At 43.3% G+C, this 23,470-nt stretch overlaps 1 protein-coding gene across 2 annotated transcripts in view; it reads right to left on the reverse strand.

Moving 5' to 3' along the window:
• Positions 1-23,470, reverse strand: part of LOC139155676 (cilia- and flagella-associated protein 47-like) — a 302,888-nt gene that overhangs the window by 118,412 nt on the left and 161,006 nt on the right. For both annotated transcript variants that reach the window (XM_070730919.1, XM_070730918.1), the window contains one exon: positions 2,201-2,369. In XM_070730919.1, coding sequence (XP_070587020.1) covers positions 2,201-2,369 — 169 coding nt within the window. The remainder of the gene's footprint in view (positions 1-2,200; positions 2,370-23,470) is intronic.

The raw sequence follows: 23,470 nt of genomic DNA on the forward strand, positions 1-23,470 counted from the left end.
CCTCATTCATTGGAAGGGGTACCCTTTGTCTGAATCCACATGGGTAAACAGTTGGAAAGTGAAAGCAGATTAGTTGAACAATTTCATGAGAAATATCCAAATAAGCCCAAGGGTCCCCCTGGGGGAGGGAGGGGTGGTTAAGCCAATTAACCCCTTGTGATCTCGCTCCACTGAAGGATACTTTTTTCCTTGACATGAGACTGCCTGTTAAGCCGGTGCAGAAGTTAGTGATAAATTAATGGCTTGCCACACCATCTATAGAAGACCTGATGTTTGTAGGAACTTGGGAGGGGTGAATACCAGGAGAGAACAAATGCAACTACCAGGGCCGGAAATGAGGAAAGGACTGGACACTCTGACACAATCTGACTGGGCAACATGACAAGTTTGTGGATGGGGACAAGGGATGTGAACTTTAAATTGAGTGGGAAACTCAAATTCAGGTTTCCCTGTGTAGGTGCCAGAATGGCTCCAGAAAAAAATTGGACCTTTGAGGAATACTTTGACCCGGAGTCTGATTTAGTTTGATGTTATCTGAAACCTTGACACACACATACAGAGAGAGGGGAGGAAATTGGGGGAGAGAGATACAAGAGAGTGACTCTGTGTGGGTGGGTGGGTGCGTGCGCGCACACATGTCTCTCTCTTGCTTGCTTGCTTGCTCCCTGCCTCTGGCTCTTCTCGCTCTTGGAAAGTCCTGCCTGCTCTCTTTTGGGCTTTACACCAGCTGGGTTTTTTTCTTCCTTTTTGAAAGCCAAGTAGGCAGAGCATGAGTGCAACATCCTCCCCTCATTTGCACCCTCCTGGCCCCACCACAGCCACTCGGGGGGGGGGGCGAGAGGAGGAGGGAAGCCTCCACCACAGGTTGTACTCATTGCTCCATTGCCTATTTTCCATAGAAAACACGAAGCCACAAAACCTGGGTCGGTGTGGTGGTGGGGGGATCATGTGACTGGGTGGGAGGTGTGGCTGGATTGGTCATGCCCACACAGATTTTGTGGCCCCAGATGTTTTGTTTTCTCTGGGAAATGGACCCAAGTGACTCTTTGATCATTTATTTGCTGACCCCTGTCCTAGACCATCCCCTTACTTTCATTTGTGAACTTCAGGAAGGCTGGGGAAACAAGGTGTTTTGGGGGGAGGTTGATAATTGGTCACAGAATGTCTTTATCATTATCAATTTTATTGTATTATGGAAGATGTGATCTCCAAGTTTACTATTTATGTTACTTGGCTGAATGTACTTAATGAACTCAGCATAATGTTTTCAGCCATGCTGTCGGATGCCTTCCAGAACAGTTCCTTGGGAGTTAGCATGAGATAAAGAACCAATGGGAAACTGTTCAACCTGCGAAGACTCCAGGCTCTCACCAAGATAAAGGAGACTGTAGTATGTGACCTCCTCTTGTCTGACGACTGTGCCCTGAATGCTGGATCAGAGCAGGAAATGCAAACCAGTGTGGATAAATTTGCAGCAGCATGTGACAACTTTGGTCTCCTTATCAATTGATGCGTCAGCCAGCTCCAAAAGCCAAATACCAAGAGCCCACCATCACAGTAAAGGGACAAAAGCTACAAGTAGTTGACCAATTTACATAGATATGCCCATGTCTCACCAATGCAAAGTATTGGTTTTAATCTTTAAAGCCCTACATGGCTTAGGATATGATTACCTTTGGGGACCATCTCTTGTCTCACATATCCCAGTGACCAGTTAGGGCCTACAGAGTTGGCCTTCTCCAGGTCCTGTCAGCCAAACACGCTTGCTGGTGGGCCTTATGGGAAGGGCCTTCTCTGTTGTTGCTCCCACCCTCTGGAATCAACTCCCCCCTGGATATCCGCATGGTTGCTACTCTCCTGGCCTTTTGGAAGAACTTGAAAACACATTTGCGCTGACATGCCTGGAGCTGTTGAATTGGTCATCTTGCTCCAGCCCCTCCCACTGATGGGATGATTGGTATGATAGAGTGATGTATGAGATGTGTTTGTTGAGTAAATTGTTTTAAGTTTTTTATAAGATTCAGGTAATTTTAGAGTAATTCTGATTTCTGTGTTAAATATGTAATTTAATGAGAAGGGCAGCCTAGAAATCAATCAATCAATCAAACAAACAAACAAATAACTGTCCTTGTCACTAGATTTGTCCATTTTATCACACTGAAAAATTATTAAAGGATGTTCTATATATAGGCTTACATACCAGTTGCTTGAATTTTGCATTCTTGAGTAGGTATAGTCAATGACTGAGGTCGAGGAACAACTGTATGCTTTGCTGAACACGTAGGACTTAACTTTTTTGAAGAATTTGTGGAACACTGAGCTTCATCAGCATTAATTTTTATTGGAAGAGTAAAGTCATAGGCTGCCACCTAAAAGATGAATATAAAGTTATGATTTTCTCAATGCTAGCAATATAAATGTTTGAATACCAGAAACCAGAAAACCTTGTATTTTGTCAGTAGTTAATTCATATTCCTAAAACACTGAGAAAGAAAAGTCACTCCATAAAGAAATGAAATTAAGATTTAAAAGGTTTTAAATGTAAATATAGTTCTAAAAATTGGGGGGGGGGGGGGGGGAATTAAACCTAGGGAAAACTAAATTTGTGGCGTTTATTCTTCCAAATATTATAAGAACTTCTTGCAACCTGACCTATATAGGAGATTTAAGAGGAAGTATTATGAAAATCATCTTAAAAGCAAGTGAACAGTATAAAAGATTATGCATGCCAAGTATTGTCATTCCACATAATGAAGGACTTGGAAATTTATCAGCAGGTATTGCACCTAAACTAGATCCATTGGGACTGCCACATTCTGCCCAAAGTGTTAGCTTTCAAACAATATTTGAGGACAGTCCTCAAAAAGTATGTTACATTTTACCACTGTTGCGTTTCTATAAGTTTGCACTTTATTCTTTTTAAGAAGTTGATTTTGTAAAATATTATTCTTTTGAATCTGAAATATTATTATTATTATTATTGTTGTTGTTGTTATTATTATTATTAATTGGATTTGTATGCCGCCCCCTCCCTCTTTGAAGTTGAATCTCAGTAGAAGAAAGAAAATGCAGCTGAAACACTGCACTCCTAACCTCTGCTTTTGTAACCGCAGCATCTAATTTAGTACATTGAAAATGTAAACATGCTCTTATATTAAACAAGGATAGCCTATCTGCATTCAGTTTCAATTTGTTCATTGTCATACACCTATCCCAAATTTCAAAAGCAAGTAACAAATAGAGTCATGCCGTGTCAAGTGGACCAATTTTAAAGATCATCCCCACCTTACCATCTCAGATTTCGATGAAACATGGCACATAGTTTCTTTATGATATAAAACTATGCTGTGCAAAATTTTAGTTCAAAAGACTAAAAATTGGGAGTTCTAGGAGACCTCAAGTAAAGGGTTGCAAAATGCTGAGTCCGCAAAAATGATAATTTGGGCCAACTTCCAGAAGCTGTAAACATGGCAGTTTCAATAGTATGTTGGAGAACCTGCACACCTTAGAAGGCTTTATAAACTGGCAAAACCCCATGTACCTAGTCCTCTTACTTTTTACATGGTTCAGGCTCAAACTTTGCAAAAAAAAAACCCTCAAAAATGAATTTACAGTAATTTTCAGCCTGCTGTTGTTTCAAAACTACTTGGCCTTTTAGGCTGATTTTTGGTAGCTGTACTAAGTACACAGTTGCAATGAGGACTTCCAATTTGCGGCACTTTCCTTCAAGTTGTTGAAAAAATATAAGAGTTCAAAGTTGGTATTTAATGGGTTTTTGCCAAATTTTGGCTATCTTTGATGCCCTGTTTGATCCTGTGGGACAACTTCAATCGTCTTCAATTTAGCACCAATAGAAAGAGCAGACTATTCTTTAAGAATATATTGTCTTATTTTTGGTGTCTCTTTATATAAGGATTGGAAAAATGTCCTCAATTGTTTGTGGACAGTCTGTGATTTCTGCACTTTACCCTCGATACAAGTGCAGTAAAAATGATTCTTTTTTCAATAAGCAACATTTTTTAAAAAATAAATAACACAAGATGTTATAAAACTGTGTTAAAAAATATTAAAAAACAGGAGTGTTTGTTAGGAAATGGAAGGGTGAGGCCAGGTTTCAAATAAAGATCTGAAAAAGTGGGGTTTTTTGTCAGCATTGTTCCATGAGAGAGGAAACGGGCCCATTGATGTTTCTAATGGCTGTATAAGTCAATTAGTGCTTTAAACATGTGTTGGTCCATGGTGGCTCATTGCCAAGAGGTCACGCCCGATAGCCAGGCATGTCCAGCCATGGGTTGGACATTTGGCACAGGTTCCCAAGCCTAAGGGTGGGCATCTTACACGAGGGTCCCAAGCCTCTTTTGAGTGTCTTTGCCTAGGTTCCCAAGCCTAAAAGAGGTGTTTTAATAGTTCCCAAGTTGTAGTAAAACATGAGGTTTTATAAAGCCTTCCAAGGTGTGCAGGTTCTGCAAATATCTCCAACATACTACTGAAACTGCCGTGTTTACAGCTTCTGGAAGTTGGCCCAAAATATTATTTTTGCCGACTCAGCATTTTGCAACCCTTTATTTGAGATCCCCTAGAACTCCCAATTTTTAGTCTTTTGAACTAAAATTTTGCACAGCATAGTTTTATATCATAAAGAAACTATGTGCCAAATTTCATCAACATCTGAGATGGTAAGGTGGGGACCACTGGTCCACTTCACACGGAATGACCCAATAGCAATATCAGGGCCAGTAAAATAAAAAAGTACAGGTTAAATATCAGTGATATTGTGGTGTTATGTTGTACTAATTATTTGTTCTGTATTGTATTTTGCAATGGTGATATCAAACGTATAGCATCAGACAATTTATTTTTATTTACATGAATATACATCCTAATATACAGGTGACTGAAACCTGGCTGGGCCCAGAAGGAGGAGTTCCTCTCTCTGAAATTTGCCCAGCCGGGTTTCAGATATGGCATCAGCCTCGACCTCAGGGAAGGGGGGAGGAGTGGCTATTATAGCCAGGGAGAGCCTTTGCCTGCATAGACTCGTTGCTCCAGAGATTTGCGGGTTGTGAGTCCCTCCTAGTGAAGTTGGACTTAGGGGTTCAGGTGGGCTTGTTGCTCACGTACCTGCCTCCCAGCTGCGTGTCAACAGCCCTGCCTGTGCTGTTCGTGGAGGTGGCCGGGTTGGTGGTAGGATTCCCCAGACTCATTGTCTTGGGGGATTTTAACCTGCAGTCACTCGGCGGAACCTCTGGATTAGCACAGGAGTTCATGGGCACCATGACAACCATGGACCTGACTCAAGTAGTACAGGGTCCGAATCACGAGGGGGGGGCTGACATTAAGGGGCTTAGAAGTGTTGCCTTTGTCATGGTCAGATCATTTTCTACTGCGGCTTGACTTCCTGACTCCAATCCTTCCCCGCAGAGAGGCAGAACCGATTAGGCAGTTCCGCCCCAGATGCCTGATGGACCCAGAGGGTTTTCAGAGGGTGCTTGGGGTTATTCCAGAGGTACTCATCCACAGTTCGGCAGAGTCTCTTGCTAAGGCCTGGAACAAGGCTGCAGCGGGGGCTCTTGACCGGATTGCGCCATCGCGACCTCTCCGTTGCACTAGACCCCAAGGTCAACGAGGAGCTCCAGGAGTTGAAATGCCAGAAGAGATGTCTAGAGAAGTGATGGAGGAAGAGTAAGTCTGAATCCGATCGAACACTTGTAAGAGCTTTTATTAAGACTTACAAAGTGGTGCTCAAGGCGGCAAGATGCGCATATCATGCCGCCTTGACTGCATCAGCGGAATCCTGCCCGGCCACTGTTTAGGTGACCCACTCCCTTGTTAATCAGGGGGGAGTTGGGGAGCCCATACAGAGTAATGCCGAGGATTTTAACACGCTTTTCACTGATAAAATCGCTCGGATCTGAGCAGACCTCGACTCCAGTTGGATAATAGAGTCGGCTGACAATGAGTCAGTCGAGGTGACTGGGGCCCGTACTTGTCCATCTGTCTGGGAAGAGTTTGATCTGGTGATACCTGATGAAGTGGACAAGGCCATTGGAGCTGTGAGTTCTGCCACCTACTTACTGGATCTGTGTCCCTCCTGGCTGGTCTCCACCAGCAGGGAGGTGACACGGAGCTGGGTCCAGGAGATTATCAATGCTTCTCTGGTTAGGGGGTCCTTTCTGGATCCCTACAAGGAGGCACTTGTGCGCCCCCTCCTCAATAAGCCTTCCCTAGACCCAGCCATTCTCAACAACTATCAGCCAGTCTCCAACCTTCCCTTTATGGGGAAGGTTGTTGAGAAGGTGGTGGCGGTCCAATTCCAACTGTCCTTGGAAGAAGACGATTATCTAGGCCCTCAACAGGATTCAGGCCCGGCTACAGCACGGAAATTGCTTTGGTTGCGTTGATGGATGATCTCTGGCAGGCCCGGGACAGGGGGTTATCTTTTGTCCTGGTGCTTCTTGACCTCTCAGCAGCTTTCGATACCATCGACCATGGTATCCTTCTGCGCCGGCTGGAGGGGTTGGGATTGGGAGGCACTATTCTTCAGTGGTTCTCCTCCTACCTCTCCGGTCGGTCGCAGTCGGTGTTTTGGGGGGTCAGAGGTTGACTTCAAGATTACTCCCTTGTGGGGTGCCTCAGGGGTCAGTCCTCTCTTTCCTGCTATTCAATATCTACATGAAACTGCTGGGTGAGATCATCCAGAGGCATGTTGTATATCTCCACCCCATGTCCAGTCAACGAAGCAGTGGAAGTGATGTGCTGGTGCCTAGAAGCTGTTAGGATCTGGATGGGTGTCAACAGACTCAAACTCAACCCGGATAAGACAGAGTGGCTGTGGGTTCTGCCTCCCAAGGACAATTCCATCTGTCCGTCAGTAACCCGGGGGGGACTATTGATCCCTTCAGAGAGGGTCCGCAACTTGGGTGTCCTCCTCGATCCACAGGTCACATTAGAGAATCAACTTTCAGCTGTGGCGAGGGTGACGTTTGCCCAGGTTTGCCTGGTGCACCAGTTGCAGCCCTATCTGGACCGGGACTCACTGCTCACAGTCACTCATGCCCTCATCACCTCGAGATTCGACTACTGTAATGCTCTCTACATGGGGCTACCTTTGAAAAGTATTCGGAAACTTCAGATCGTGCAGAATGCAGCTGTGACAGCAATCATGGGCTTCCCAAGGTATGCCCATGTTACACCAACACTCCGCAGTCTGCATTGGTTGCCGATCAATTTCCGGTCACAATTCAAAGTGTTGGTTATGACCTATAAAGCCCTTCATAGCATCGGACCAGAATATCTGCCGCATGAATCCCAGCAACCGATTCAGTCCCACAGAGTTGGCCTTCTCTGGGTCCCGTCGACTAAACAATGTCATTTGGCGGGTCCCAGGGGAAGAGCCTTCTCGGTGGTGGGCCCGACTCTCTGGAACCAGCTCCCCCCGGAGATTAGAACTGCCCCCACCCTCCTTGCCTTTCGTAAACTCCTTAAAATCCACCTCTGCCGTCAGGCATGGGGGAATTGAGACATCTCCCCCGGGCCTATACAATTTATGTATGGTATGTTTGTGTGCATGTCTGCTTTAATAATGGGGTTTTAATGTTTTTAAATTATTAGATTTGTCATGAATTGTTTTATTGTTGTTGTGAGCCTCCCCGGGCGTAGAGATGAGCAAAAGCATCATCCATGAAATTGGTGGTGGCTCCAGAATCCACCAAGGCATGGGCTGGGACGGCTTAGGTATGGTCCTTGAGAATTATATTGGTTGCTAGGATCAGGTGTCTTGGGGTCCAAGGTTTTCATCTGTGGAACTGGAACTCAGTTTAGTGCCGGCTCAACCTAATGTTTCCATTAGGCCAGGCTCTGATTGTTTCCTGGCAGGGTTGCTTGAAATTATTGAGCTGGGCTGTTGGCTGGAACTGTAACAGAAACTGCAGCACCACATCTCTTCTGGGGACAAGCAATGGCAAAATGACCCACCTCCACACAGTACAGGCACAAACCTTCAGCTTGGGGTCTAGCTTTCTCAGCTTCAGTCAGACAAGATCTGTCCGTACTGAGATCCATCACCTCATCACTGGCAATGGGTGCTGGACAATTCCCAGGGTATGCGGGTGGCATCTGGAAGACACGTCTTGGCGCAAGGATGGGTGGATTGAGAGGTGTGGCCTGGATTCCCTGGCAAGGAGCAGAAACTGGTTTGTTGTCCTTGAAAACTGGTGTCTGTTACCTGGTCAGATGGGCCAGGGTAGATCGTATTCTGGCTTCAATTTCAAAACAGAGCTGGTACAAAGCATCTAGTGTAGGAGGAGTAGCGGAGTGCATTAGCTCAGTCAGGATTTTGGCAGACAGTCCATCTTGCAACATTTTTATCAGAGCCCCCTTATTCCAATTTAGGAAAGCACTTAAATGATGGAGTTCGACTATGTAATCAGCTACACATCTGGAACCTTGTCTTATCTGACAGTTGTCTGATGGCATTCTGGATGCGAAGGGGGTTAGCAACTGGCATCAACTGGCAGAACCCTGCATAATCATGTAGAATAGGGTTTTGTCGTTCTAGCAAAGGAGAGGTCCATTCTTTCACTGGCCCAATTAACAAACTCAAGATAAAAGCAACTTCCATCTCATCATGAATAAAGTCAGCTGGACATGCTGCAATGTACATACGGCTTTGATTTAGAAAAGGAGTGAATTTATGATGGTCTCTGCTGAATCTCTTGGGCAGGGCCAGATGGCATTTTAATCTCAGAGGCACAATAGGAGGCAGGGGTGTGGCAGCCATGGGTGGTGGAATCTGCTGTTGCAAATTAGCTAATTGGTTTTGGAGGGCTACTACAGTTTGTTGAAGATCTTGGATTTCGGCTTGCATTTGTGCCATGACGTCAAGAAGCCTGTGCAGTGGATTTGGGGTGTGGAAATTCAATCTGTTCTGTGCACAGCCCTTGGAGCCAAAGCCCCGAATCAAAAATCCTTTATTTTATGAATAAATCAAACTCTTTATTGATATAAGCACACATAATAAAAGCAGGTTTTAAAAGACTCGGAGAAGGGAGGATTTTCTTTTTGGGAGCTAAATGTCAACAAGGTCCGGGGAAAACACTAAGCTTGGTCTAATTAGCATTCCAATAGATAACAAAGTCCATTTATCATTTAAGCAAAGTCCATTTATCATTTAAGCATATGATTTACGCTCACCAGATTCCTGGCAACCAGCATCCATCTGAGAATGAGTGTTATTGAGGAAGAAATCATGGTTTTAAAGCTTCATTCAAGCACACCCTCAGTTTCATATCTCTTCCATTGAACAGCATTGAATCATCACACCCCATTTCCCACAATCCTTTGTCTACATACTGCCTGGAAGTGACATCACATCTCAAAGAGGCTAAAACTATACAATACAGTGGAACCCCGACATAAGAGCTGCTCGACTTAAGAGCTACTCGAGATAAGAGCTGGGAGAGGAGAGACATTTTTTTATTTTATTTTATTTATTACTTGGATTTGTATGCCGCCCCTCTCCGCGATACGGGCCGAGAAGAGCCGGGCTGGCTTACTTTCCTTCCTTCCCGCACTGATGCAGAGCCACTCGAACAAAGCGTCGCGCCCCTCTGATGCTTTCGGCGGCTTCCGAAGCGACGCTGGGCTCTTTTGCCGCCAAAAGCGTCAGGGGGGCGTGATGCTTTGTTCGAGTGGCTCTGCATCAGCGCGGGAAGGAAGGAAAGTAAGCCAGCCCGGCTCTTCTCGGCTCGTATCCCGGCACTTGGTGAGTGGAGAGGCGGTCGCCTCCCCTGCCGCCCCACTCTGGGGGTCCTTGGCTTCTGCTGGGGGTGGGGGGATCCGAATGCTGTTTTGAATTTCACATTCCGAGTGGCCCAAACGCCAAAGGCGAACTTCCGCACCTCAGGAGTTAGCTCGCAAACGGCGCGGCTGTTTTAAAACATCGCTGCCGGCCTGGGGGGGGAGAGGGAAAGGGGGGAGAGGGGGGAGAGAAAGAGAGAGGGAGAGAGAGAAAGAGAGAGGGAAAGGGGGGAGAGGGGGGAGAGAAAGAGAGAGGGATAGAGAGAGAGAGAGAGAGAGATGCTCAGTGAGCCTTTCTTTGAAGTTGCCTTTCTTTCTTTCTTTCTCTCTTTTTCTTTCTTGCTCTTTCATTCTTTTTTCTTTCTCTTTCTTTCCTTCTTTCTCTTTCCTTCTTTCTTTCTTTCTCTTGCTTTCTTTCTTTCTCTTGCTTTCTCTCCTTCCTTCCCTCCTTCCATTTCTTTCATTCTCCCTCTCTATTTTTATTTCTCTTTCATTTTCTTTCTTTCTCTCTTGCTTTCTTTCTTTCTTGCTCTTTTTCTTTCTCTCTTTTACCTTCCCTTCCTCTATTTCTTGCTTTCCTTTTCCTTCCTCCCTTCTTTCCTCCCTCTACAGCAGTGTTTTTCAACCGGTGTGCCGCGGCACACTGGTGTGCCGTGAGACATGATCAGGTGTGCCGCGACGCTCAGCTTCTGAGACCGGAAGCTGAGCTTTATTCTCCCCGGCCAGCTGGAGCTTCCCTGGCAGGGGCGGCAATAAATCTCCTTTGGGGTCCGGCGGGAGGGCCCCAAATTTGTTCAATTTGTGCCAGCGCACCCCAAAATGCCCCCCGTGCACCCTTTTCCAGGGGTGCGCAGAGAGCCGCGGCCACCCGCCCGCCTGCCCGATTTCCCTCCGCACGGCTGGGGACGTGGATCCACCGCCCTCACCAGCCCGATCTCCCTCCACCCGGCTGGGGAGGTGGATTCGCCGCCCCCGCCAGCCCGATTTCCCTCCGGTGGCTGGGGACGCGGATCCACCGCCCTCACCAGCCCGATCTCCCTCCACCCGGCTGGGGAGGTGGATTCGCCGCCCCCGCCAGCCCGATTTCCCTCCGGTGGCTGGGGACGCGGATCCACCGCCCTCACCAGCCCGATCTCCCTCGACCCAGCTGGAGAGGTGGATTCGCCGCCCCCGCCAGCCCAATTTTCCTCCGCGCGGCTGGGGACACGGATCCACCGCTCTTGCCAGCCCGATCTCCCTCCACCCGGCTGGGGAGGTGGATTCGCCGCCCCCGCCAGCCCAATTTTCCTCCGCGCAGCTGGGGACACGGATCCACCGCCCTCACCAACCCGATCTCCCTCCACCCGGCTGGGGAGGTGGATTCGCCGCCCCCGCCAGCCCGATTTCCCTCCGGTGGCTGGGGACGCGGATCCACCGCCCTCACCAGCCCGATCTCCCTCCACCGGGCTGGGGAGGTGGATTCGCCACCCCCGCCAGCCCGATTTCCCTCCGCGCGGCTGGGGATGCAGATCTACCGCCCTCGCCAGCCTGATCTCCCTCCGTGGGGGGGGGCGACGAACCGACGACCGGGGGATGTCCGTCCGTGTTAGGTGGTGCAGGGCAGGCACAGGTAACCCCAGGGGAGAACAAGGGAGGGAGAAAAAGGAAAGAGAGAGAAAGGGACGGAGAGAAAATTGAATGAAGGAGGGAGAGAAAGAAAGAAAGAGTAAGAGGTAGAAAGGATACAGAAAAAGGAAGAGAAAGGGAGGGGGAGAAAGGAAAGAGGGAGGAAGGGGGGAGAGAAAGAAGATATGAAGGAAGGAGAAAAAGAAAGAGAGATAGAAAGGAAAGAGGGAGAAAGGAATGAGAGAGAAAGGGGAAGAGAAAGAGAGATAGCAAGAGAGAGAGATAGAGATAGCAAGAGAGAGAGAGATACAAGAGAGAGAGAGAGAAAGATAGCAAGAGAGAGAGAGCAAGGGGGGGAACGAGGGAGAAAGAAACACATAGAGGGAGGGAAGGAGGGAGAGAGAAAGGAAGGGAGAAAGAAGGATGGAGAGAGGAAGGAAGGAAGAGAGAGAAAGAGGGAGGGAGAGAGAAATAGAGCGGAAGGGAGGAAGAGAGATTTTTTTTGTCCAAACTTTTTTTACAACCCCCCCCCCCCAATGTTCCCCAGGATTTTGAAAATATGAAAAATGTGCCGCGGCTCCAAAAAGGTTGGGAAACACTGCTCTACAGGATTGGGTGGCAGTGAAGTTACTCTCCCCTTTCATAAGTTTCCTTGCTTCCTTCCTCTGTTCCTGTCCCTTCACCCTTTCTTTCTTCCTTTCTTTCTTCCTTCCTTTCTTTCTTTCCTTCCTTCCTTTCCTCCCTCCATTTCTTGCTTTCCTTTTCCTTCCTCCCTTCTTTCCTCCCTCTACAGGATTGGGTGGCAGTGAAGTTGAATAAATAACTACAGTTTAATGAATAAAAATAAAAGTTTGCCATGTTGATTGTTTTGCGTAAAAAGAGGAAGGGAAGGAAAGCTCTCAGCTTATCGTCTTATTAATAAGTAAAGTTACATTTATTCTTGCAATGTCTTTTTGCATAATTTAGACTAACTTTGTGAGTTTTTTGAGGGCTGGAACCAATTAAAATTATTTACATTAATTCCTATGGGGAAAAGTCGTTCGAGATAAGAGCTGCTCGACTTAAGAGCGCAGGTCCGGAACGAATTAAACTCGTATCTCGAGGTACCACTGTAATACCTTCTACTATGTAACTCCTTTTGCCTTCTCAATAATCTTCTATAGCGAGGGTCAATCCATTGATTTTCACTCTCATGTCTTCCTCATCCTCTGACTGGGACCACTCCCCCGGTGTCACATCACTCCCCTGTAGTGGTTCCTCAAGCTCATTCAAGTCACTTTCTCCCTCACTCTCGCTCTTTGCTTTATCTGTCAACCCCCCTGGCCAAGGGTATCCAAAGTGGCCTGGCTTACCCTCCTCAGAATTTGACCTGACCTGAAGTGGACAAGGAGCACTCACAACAATACCCAAAGACTATCTGGATATACAAAGGGTTAAAAATTACAGTCTCATCTCACTCTTAAATGCAGCTTACAAAATATTTGCAGCAATAATAGCAGAAAGGATGAAAATATACTTGCTCAAATTATATATTTGGACCAACATTGATTCCTTCCTTATAAGCATATCAAAAACAATTTATGAATTATAATGAATATTCTGGAATATTATGAGGCACATTCAGGTGGCTCTGATATTTATCAATGAGCAAAAAGCATTTAATAAATTAAATTGGGATTTTCTTTTAAAACAGTTGACAGTGATATATTTTGGTGAAAAATTTATTGAAATGATTAAAGTAATTTATACAAACAAGGTGACAAGAATAATAATACATAGAGAACAAACAAAAAGTTTTAATATAATGAAAGGGTGATACAGGGATGCCCCCATCTCCATTATTGTATAAACTTTCAATGGAGGCATTAGCGATACAAATTAGAAATAATCAGGACATTATTAATCAGGTTTCAAAAAGTGGAATATAAATTGCAAGCTTTTGCTGATGATGTGGTGTTCATTGTAGAAGAACCACTAAAGGGTGGATAAATATTATTAAAGGAAACAGGACAATTTGGAGTGTAGAAGGATTGAAAATAAAGAAAGAAAAAACAAAAACGTTGACCAAATATCTTAGCAATAAACAAATTATTATTATTATTATTATTATTATTATTATTATTATTATTATTATTAATTAGATTTGTATGCCGCCCCTCTCCGTAGACTTGAAGAACTGTAAAAAGAATTGGGGATTTTAAGAGCAAAAAAATAAAATAGCTAGGGATATGGCTAACAGCAAATTGTACCACTATAAAGGAAGGTAACTATAACAAATTGCTTAAACAAATACAAAGGGATTTGGAAAACTGGACTAAATTACAAATATCATTAATTGGCAGAATTTCAACAATCAAAATAAATATACATAGGCAAGCAAAAAAGCACATACAAAATTAATTTTTTTGCAATCTAGTATGAAGAAAAGAGGAAAAAATAAAAAGGAATCCTTATATGAAAATCCCAATTTGGTTATTGACTATGGAAGCAATGACCTATCCAAATAGAACAGATTTAAATAAAATGGTGAGTTACGCAGTGCTACTGGATGAAAAAGATGAATTAAAGATTTAAAGCAACAGGGAACAGTAATTGAATAATGGTCACACCTACAAATTAAAACAAGATTTAAGAAAGATAAGGAGAAATTTGGCATTTATTAAAAACAATTGGAATTAGATAAAATATTACAAGGATCTGATACAAAAATGATTACAAAAAAATATAAATTCCTTTTAAGGTTTAAATTAGAAGATGAAACAGTTTAGGATACAATGATTACCATATTTTTTGGTGTATAAGACGCACCGGTGTATAAGACACATCTAGATTTTAGAGGAGGAAAAAAAGGGAAAAAGTATTCTGAACCAAATGGTGTAGCATTATATTGTTTAATAAAATACCAGTGTAGCAGAATACTTTTTACAACCATGTATATTTTTTAAAACCATGTACACATTTTACAAACTTCAAAAGTGACAGCTTCAAGATTTGTGGACTTCAACTCCTAGAATTCCTCCACCAGTCATGCTAGCTCAGAATGGGAGTTGAAGTCCAAAAGCCTTAATCTTGCCAGGTTTGAAGACCCTTGCCCTTTCCTTCCTGTTGCCCCATCCACTGGAGACCCTTGGTAAAATTGTAAAATTGGAGCAGGGGCAATGTTTATCTGCCTACACACTTCCCAGAAAGCCCAAAGATGTATCAAAAAAGTCTTGTTTTAGATTCTTCTGCTATGTTTCTAAATAGAAACAAAACACAAATGATTAGAGGTCCCAACTAATTTTACAAATAAAATGAGAGGTATATTTCCCCCTCTTCCTTTCCAGCTAAATGTTATATGTAAATGTAAATAAATTCTTCAGTTCTGAATTTTAGAGATGCTTTGGACTAGAGTTCCATTATTCAGTCTTGGCGAGGGGGCTGATGGGAATTGCTTCTCTTGCAACAGACTGGCTAATGGGAACTGTAGTCCAAAGCATCTATACTGTTCTCAGTTGCAGGAAGGGACAATCCCTATCAACACCCCCACCCCAGAGGTGGCTGATGGGACTGGTAATCCAAAGCATCTCCAGTATAAGTCCAAGTCACATTCTGATCTCTCAATGTTAAATAGTGTAAAAATAATGGGGATAAACTTTGAAAAGTGGGCCTTTGCAGCGGGGGAGGCAAGCCCCCAACAGTTTGGGAAATGTCCAAAAGACAAGAGAAAGGAAAATCTTAAGAATTTCAGAGACCTCTAGAAAACCCCTCCCTTGGATTGGCCGGGCTGCCTCTCCTTGCCCCGAGAGGCAAGGGCATTTAAAAAGCCAGCAGGCTCCTCAGCTGTGGGGAAAATTAGTGAGCACGCACTGAAGCAGCAGACTCCATTGCTGCCACATCTCTCATTCCTTGAAAGGGACGATGCTGCGGGGTGCTGGAGAACCCCAAAACAATCTCTCCTCGGCGCCTCCACAGCCCAAGTCCTTTTGAGCTGTTGAGGTAATTCTACCTGAGACTTTGTATCGGTGGGGGCATGAGATACGTGAGTCCTTTAGTCAGCTTCTCCGCAGCTGGTGCCCTCTGCTCCAAATGCCCAGTGCTTCTAATAAAGTGATTGGTAAAATATTTATGGGTTTTTGATCTATTTCCCCGTAAGTAGAAATGCCAACCTGAGTGGAGATCATGTCCTACTAGGTTTAGCAGTCTAGTATTAGTCAGGAGTATCCATTTCTGTATCCACGCAAGGGATGCAGCATTATAGTAATCTTTCAATATCGGCAAGGCAAGACTGCCTTCCTTCTTCCTGTCCTGCATGTATTTAAGTCGAATTCTTGGGCATTTATTTTCCCAGATAAATTTGCTAGTTAATTTATTCAGTTTTATGAAGTAGTCTTGATTTAGGTGAATCGGGATTGTTTGGAATAAGAATATAATTTTAGGTAATACACTCAATTTAATCGTAGCAATTCTTCCCATTTCTCTGTATCTTTTTAATTTTGTCGAATAATTTATCATAATTGTCTTCTTTTAAGCTTGAGGCCTTTGCTGTTACATTGATACCTATATATTTAACTTTTTTAGTTATTTCAATATCTAATTTAGTAGATAGGTTAGTTTTTTGGGGTCTCTCATATTTTTAACTATCATTTTAGTTTTGGATTTATTAATTTTTAATCCGCATTGCCATATTCATCTAGGATTTCAAGCAATTTTGGACCAGAATCTAGCGGATCTTCCAAAATAAATACAAGATCATCAGCGAACGCCTGTAATTTTTTACAATTTAGCCCTTTTATCTCGTCATTTTTCCTGATGATTCTAGTAAGAACTTCTAGCGTCAGGATGAAAAGCAGGGGTGACAGTGGACAACCTTGTCTTGTGCCTTTTTTTATGTTCATTCTAGTTGTTGCATCTCCAGTTAGAATGATATGTGTGAATTGTTGGGTGTATATAGCTTTAATTGCATTTATAAAGTTTTGGCCAAAATCCATGACTTCTAATTGTTTGAACATGAAGTTCCAAGAAAAATTGTCAAAGGCCTTCTGGGCGTCTAAAAAAAATTAGAGTCACTTGTTTGTCACTATGGATTTCGTAATATTCAAGAATGTCTATTATCATCCTTATATTGTTTCTTAATTGTCTACTCGGAAGGAATCCATTTTGGTCGGGATATATGAAATAATTTAAATAGCCTTTAGTCCTATTTACTAGTATGGAGCTGAAAATTTTGTAGTCCACGTTTAAAAGGGAGATAGGTCTACAATTTGCTATTTCTGTTGAATCAGTATCTTTTTTAGCTATCAGGGCCAAGTTTGCATCCGTCCAGGATGGAATTTCCCCTTTCTCTAGAACTACGTTATAGATTTCTAGGAGGGTCTCTTCTGCTATTTTTGGTAAATCTTTGTAGAGTTCAATTGGAAGGCCATCTGGTCCTAGGGCTTTATTTATTTTTTGCTTTTTAATTATCTCTTTTAATTCTGTGATTGAAATATTCTTCTTTAATAGCTCTTTAGTTTCATTTGGAATCTTAGAAAGGTTGGCCTGATTTAGGATATCTTGAATTTTTTGGTCCTGTATTTCCTTGTTTGTGTTTCCCTGATTATCGTAGAGTTTACTATAGAAGTCTCTTGCTATTTAGTTTTTTTTTCTAGATCGTGGCATAATTCCCCCCCTTCTTCTGTTTTGAGGCAGTTAATTAATTTCTTTTCTTTTTGTTTTTTTAGTTTGTTGGCTAGCCATTTGCTAGGTTTGTTCGCATTTTCAAAGTTATATTGTTTAGTACTTTTTATTTGTTGAGCTAGTTTTTCTTTAACAAATTTAATTGATGTTTTATCCATGGCATCTTTTCCTTTAAGTCTATATTTTGCAGTTGCTTTTGTAATTCTTCTTCTAGTATTCTATATTCCTCTTCCAAATTATCAATTTTTCTTTTTTTATATAGTCTTTAGCCATGTATGAAATTGCAATTCCCCTAATCACTGCTTTAGCTATGTCCCAAAGATTTTGTAAGTTGGTGTGCTCTTTAACATTTTCTTGGAAAAAGAAATTAATTTCTTTTTTAAGTTTTGGTTTGAAATCTTCTTGTTTTAGAATCGATTTTTGGAGTGTCCATCTGTAGCATTGTTTTTGCCCTTTCCAGATTACCTTTAGTGCGCTATGATCAGATGCTAGGTTGGCCTATATCTCAATTACCTCTATTTGTGTATTAAGTTCAGTCGTTGACCAGAACATATCTAGTCTTGACCACGATTGGTGTCTGTTAGAGTAGTGGGTGTATTTTTTTGTTTGTAAGTTTCTTTCTCTCCAGCAATCTTTGAGTTTGAATTCTTTAGTTAGTTCTAGAAATGTATTTGGGAGGGTTCTTTTGTTTTGTTTTTTATTACCTCCATTTTTATAATCATATTCTTTGTTAATTATTCCATTGAAATCACCCATCATACAGATGTTCTCTTTGGTGTAATCTCTGACAATAGACTGCAATTTTTTATAGAATTTATCTTGGCCTTTGTTTGGAGCATATATATTAATTAAAGTTATAGTTTCTTGGTCTTTTTGAATTTCCACTATTAGAATCCTGCCTTCTGTATCTTTATATCTTAAATTGGCTTGGATATTTAGATTAATGTAGAAAATCACACCTCTCTTTTTTCTTGCGCTAATGATGAGAACAGATTCTCCAGTTTATTCCTTTTAAGTAGATATTCGAATTTATTTTTTATGTGGACCTCTTACAGGGTGATTATATCTAGATTATTCTTGGATAGTTTGTTAAGAAATGTATTTCTTTTATTTGGTATATTTAAGCCATTTATGTTTGTGGAGTAAAGTTCGATTCCCAAGTTTATCTTTTTTTTGTGGAACTTTGTTTTTATTATTTGTATTTGGGTCTAGTTGCTCTTGTAGTTCTAATTTCTTTTGGTTCTTCTGTGTAGCCATCTTTCCCATCAGGTTTCTTAGTTTTATGAGTTATCTCATCCTGTCGATTCCATTCCTGATCTTCTAATCGTTCTGCCATTCTAGGAGGGTTACTTAGCTGTTTGATTTCTGTTATCTACTAACCGATCATTGTTAAAGTTTTTTTCATAAAAGTCTTCAGCTTTGTTGACTGAATCAATTTTTAATTTCTTATCTTGCCATGTCACCAGAATTCCTATTGGGACTAGCCATCTAAAGTTAATATTGTGTCTAGTTAGTTTGGCAGATAGGAAAGAGTATGGTTTGCGCAGATCTCTAACGCATTTTGGGACTTGTTTCAGGATCACTAGTTGTCTTCCCTTATATTCAATAGGGTCAGTTCTAGTATGTTGATGCTGAGCTTGCTTTCTGCCGCAGACCATTGTCCTTGGGCCATGAAGAATCCAGGCGCCACCCCCCCCCAATCCCCACAGAGTGTCAAGACCATCCACTCTGGTTCCAGAAAAGGTAGCCATCTGTCAGAGTTGGGAAGTGAGGCTTGCCAGCACCAATAGGGGGACCTGAATCCAAACTGGTGACTTCCCCTGCCCAATTTCTGTAAAGGCAATAAAAACCACTGAAGCTTTTTAAAATGGGCCCTGGCCCAGGGCACTATATTGAAAGCCAATAGCCTTTTGCCTAAAAGGCAAGCTAAGTCTATAATACGAGAAGACCACTCCCTCTGAATTGACCCTACCAGGTCCAAGATGCTTTCCTACCTCTCTGCTGAAAGGTATTCCCTACCAACTGTGGAATCAATTATGGCCCCCAAGTGAAGGATTTTGGTAGTATGTCATCCAAATAGCACTGGGAATGGGAATGGCCCTGATTGTTGCTACAATAGCCACCAACATCTTTGTAAACACTCTGGGGGCCGATGATAAATCAAATGGCATGGTTCAATACTAGTAGTGTGTTCCAGCAAACTGGAACTGCCTATGGAGAGGAGATAGAAGAATGTGTAAGTATACTTCCATTAAATCAATTGAAGGGAGGAGATCTCCCTCCCTAATGCCCTCCAAGAATGCATTTTGAAACTTGTATGTATCACATAGTTGTTTAACCGTTTAAGATCCAGAATCGCTCTCCATCCCCCTGGGGCCTTTGGAACTACAAATAAGATTGAATAGAATTCCTGCTCGCATTGATCCTCTGGGATGGTCTCTATGATGTGGATATCCAGCAAGTGCTGGTTAGCTGTCTCCATGAGGATCCTCCTGGATGGAATTCAGGAAACCGGGCAGCAGAAGAAGAACCTTTGTAGGATGGAGATGAACTTGAGAGAGGGGCTGAATCTAATGATGTCTCAAATCCAAATGTCCAAAGTGGACTCATCCCATTGATCCGCAAAATGGGCCAGTCAGCCCCTGTTGGGATGCTCAGGTGTGGACTCATTGTGGCCGTCAGACTGAACAATCTCCTCCCCCTCAAAATGGCCGTCAGGACCTGAATGGGCAGCCCTTCTCTGCCCTGTCTTGATATGGTCTATAATGTTGGACATGGAAACCTTGGTTACACTGAAAAAAAGCACCTGTTTGATAGGGTTGGCACCTAGGGTAAGATGTGGGACAATGCCTCGGCCCGTCTGGTGACTGCTGGAAGAATCTTCTTGTGATCCTTCATTTTGCTGAGCAATGGGTCCAGAGTGGTGCCAAACAGATATTTGCCTTCATAATGCACCATGGCCAGCTTCCATTTAGGGTGGGCATCTGTCTGTCAGTTCTTGAGCCAGAGGAGTCTGCAAGCCATCACCGATGTTCCTAAGGACCTTGTCGTGAAGTGAGCTACTGTTAGGGACATATCTGCTGTGATCTGGGCAGCTGCAATTAGTTTGTTGATGTCTCTGCGAATACAACTCTCAGTGGATGCCATCTTCTCCTGTAACTGTTGAATCAGATTAAGGAGAATCTGACAAAGAAGGAAGTGGCCATTGAGACGCAGACCAACCACACTGCAAACTGGTAGGCACGTTGGGGAAAGAGATCCATCTGGTGATACTCTGAGTAAAGAGACTCACTGGATCTCCCAGAACATTGGAGGCAGCATGTAAAGCCACAATGGGAGCACCAATCACTGGTACCTCTGGATAAGTCCAGAGTTACATTGAACAGGTGTTTCTCAGCTGCCCGTGGGGGACCACTGAAGGGTATTGAGATCCACACACATCTTAGGTGATGAGATGACCTCTGGTATCACCTTCTGTTCCAGGAATAAGGGATCCGTCTTGTCTTGATTCTAAGTCTTGTCAGGCTCCACAAGTGGAGGAACTGGGCCTGCTGCTATATGAACTTTGCAAAGTAATGGCCTGAGTAAATGGTTGGGAAAAGCCCCACACACGGAGATTGTTCTGGTTGGGGCTTCTCATCCTCTGATAGTTCCAGTCCTATAGTGCTGTCCTCTGGCAGCGTGATGATAGGAACCTCTCCCTCCTCCTTGTCCTCATCCACTACATTGTCAAAGGACGGACCTCCACCCTAGATGAAATCTGTTTCATCATATCACAGTTGATGCTCCCTCTGGTGGTAGGTGGCATCCTGGAGTCAATTGTCCTGTTGTTGAGCTTTCTGAATGCCTGTTGCAATGCCTTGTTGGATTGCTTCGGTGAATAAAGCTCAGTTCTCTTTAAACAATTCTTCTGCAATTCACCAAGCTCGGTCTCATACAGAAATCTGGCTTGCCAAGCATTAACTCTTGCTTCTGGTCAACTCCTACTAGCATTGGCCACCAATCCTGGCTTCCACCAATCCTGGTCTTCTTACTTCTTCCCCAACACAGGAACTCTGGAACACAGTGTCTTCAGTCTCAGCTAGCCTGGTTAATTTGGGTTTAAACTTGGCTAGTCTGATATGGGCTCAATCCTGGCTACCCTGAGTCCATAGCCTGTCGGAGCTGCACTTTCGGAAGATAACCAGCCCAAGCAGCTAACCAACCCAAGCAGCTAGCCAACCCAACCAGCCAGCCACAGACCACAGATCAATGAACCACAGCAGCAGCAGCAGGTAGTCTTGCAAAAATATATTTACTTCTTATTTACACTACTAACTGTATTCTATCTTACTATACATGCATCAAACTAGTATCTCACAGGTACTATCTCAATTACAGTAACTCACAGGAACCAACAGATCAATACAGCAATACAGCAACAGGAACTTCAGATCAGAGCATGGAGCACACAATGGATCAGAGAACAGAGAATCAGAATCAGGGAATCAGAGAATCAAAGAGCAGAGAGAGCAATACTAAAGCTCTTGCATATTTAAATATTTATCACCCAATCAGGTTGCTGCATGCTTCATTAACTCAGAATGACTCAGCACTCTCTTCATATTCCTTCCTTCTGCATTGAGATATTATCTCAGGATATGCTTAATCTTGACACCACCTACCAGACACCTGAAAGCTAGCCCTAGTCAACAAATGAATCCCAACCATGAAAACTGACACCAGACCCAGAACAACACAGGAAGCCACCACCAATCACCCACACCCATACCCACTGTTCTGTACAGGGCCCTTGGAGTGAACCTCCTGACTCAAAAGGCCCTTATTGCATGGTAAAATCACACTCTTTATTGATAAAAGCATACCCAGTGAAAAGCAGGTTTAAATGGCAAGCAAAAATTTCTCTCTCCGGAATGAAGGATTAACAACGTCTAGGAAAGGTGCCAAACTCTGCCTAAATGGCAATCCTTAGATAACAAACTCCATTTATCATTCAAGAATATGAATCAGCTCACTGAAATCCCTGGCAGAAATCATCCAGTAGAGAATGTCTTTTATTGAGACAGAAATCATGGCTTTGAAACCTTTTTTAAGCCACACCCTCTCTAAAACCTCTTCCATTGAACAGCATTGAAACCCCACACCCAATTACCCAAAATCGTTTGCTTTTTACTGCCTGGAAGTGACATCACAGCCAAACTATGATGGCGCCTCCAACTGCTGCATCCCCCTTCTGACACACTGACACAAAGAAAACTGACACAAGCCATAAACACATAGCCAGGCCAGAAACTCAGAGCCAAACAAAAACCTGGGATGTTGCACCACAGACATACATTACAAAACAGCTGACTAGTCTGCAGACATCAACTGCAACTAATCAGGATGTTTCAACACAGCAGCAGCAGAGCCAGCATTCCACACCCACCCACCAGTATTTATACAGGGACGGCAGCTCAGACCATGCTTTGTTCACCCAAGCACAAAGCCAAAAGCACTTGCCTGAAGACCTGCCTAGTGGGACCTAGTCGAACCATCTCCAGGATTCTATCAACCTTACACGGGAAAAGACCCAAGTATGCCAAGATCTACATACCTTACATACCTATACCCATGAAAATCTCCAAAAAACATATATAATATTGTATATGTATATGTATATTCAGATCCCAGTAAGGGTATGGCTACCTGATGAAGGTAAATAAGCCTGAAATAGATCTATAGTAGTCTACCTTCCTTTTCATTATGAACAAAAATATATTACACATAGATTATATTTGTCGGCTATAAAAAACGTATCTGCCTTGGAATATGGCCCCTGGTGGGGCCGAGAGACAAAAAGAGCTGTGATGTTCCTTCAATATACGAGGCTGACTCGACACCCCCCCCCCCCAAAAAAAAATCACTCATGACCCTTTCCTGGTACAAGCTGATACAGGAAATGAGCCTGTAGCCTAAAGGCAAAGGCCCCAGGTTCAAATCCCACTAAGGGTGTGGCTTCTTGATGAAGGCAAATAAGCCCAAAATAGATCTATAGTAGTCTCCCTTCCTTTTCATTATCAGTAAAAATATGTTACAAATGTAAATGTAAATATAAATGAGTGTAGGCCCAGGAGATGGTCTGCTCTCAAAAGGTATGATAATGAAGGCCATGCCACAGGGACGTGGTGAATCTCAAGCAGGTAAGTATCTGTTGGTAGCAATTAGTTTGGTAGAAGAGTGGGTGCCACATCCTGGGGGGGTGGCTGCACCTGCTGTTGGTGCAGTGGTCTAGGGGCATGGCACACTGCTGACATTGGTGCACAAGACTCTTCTGAGATGGTCAGTAGCACTGGGATGCTTTGATTTATTTTCATTTATTATTTTATTTTTATTGAATATTTTTATTGTAAAATAATAATGATACTTT

This window comes from Erythrolamprus reginae, unplaced genomic scaffold (assembly GCF_031021105.1).
Source record: "Erythrolamprus reginae isolate rEryReg1 unplaced genomic scaffold, rEryReg1.hap1 H_44, whole genome shotgun sequence".
Taxonomy (NCBI): domain Eukaryota; kingdom Metazoa; phylum Chordata; class Lepidosauria; order Squamata; family Dipsadidae; genus Erythrolamprus; species Erythrolamprus reginae.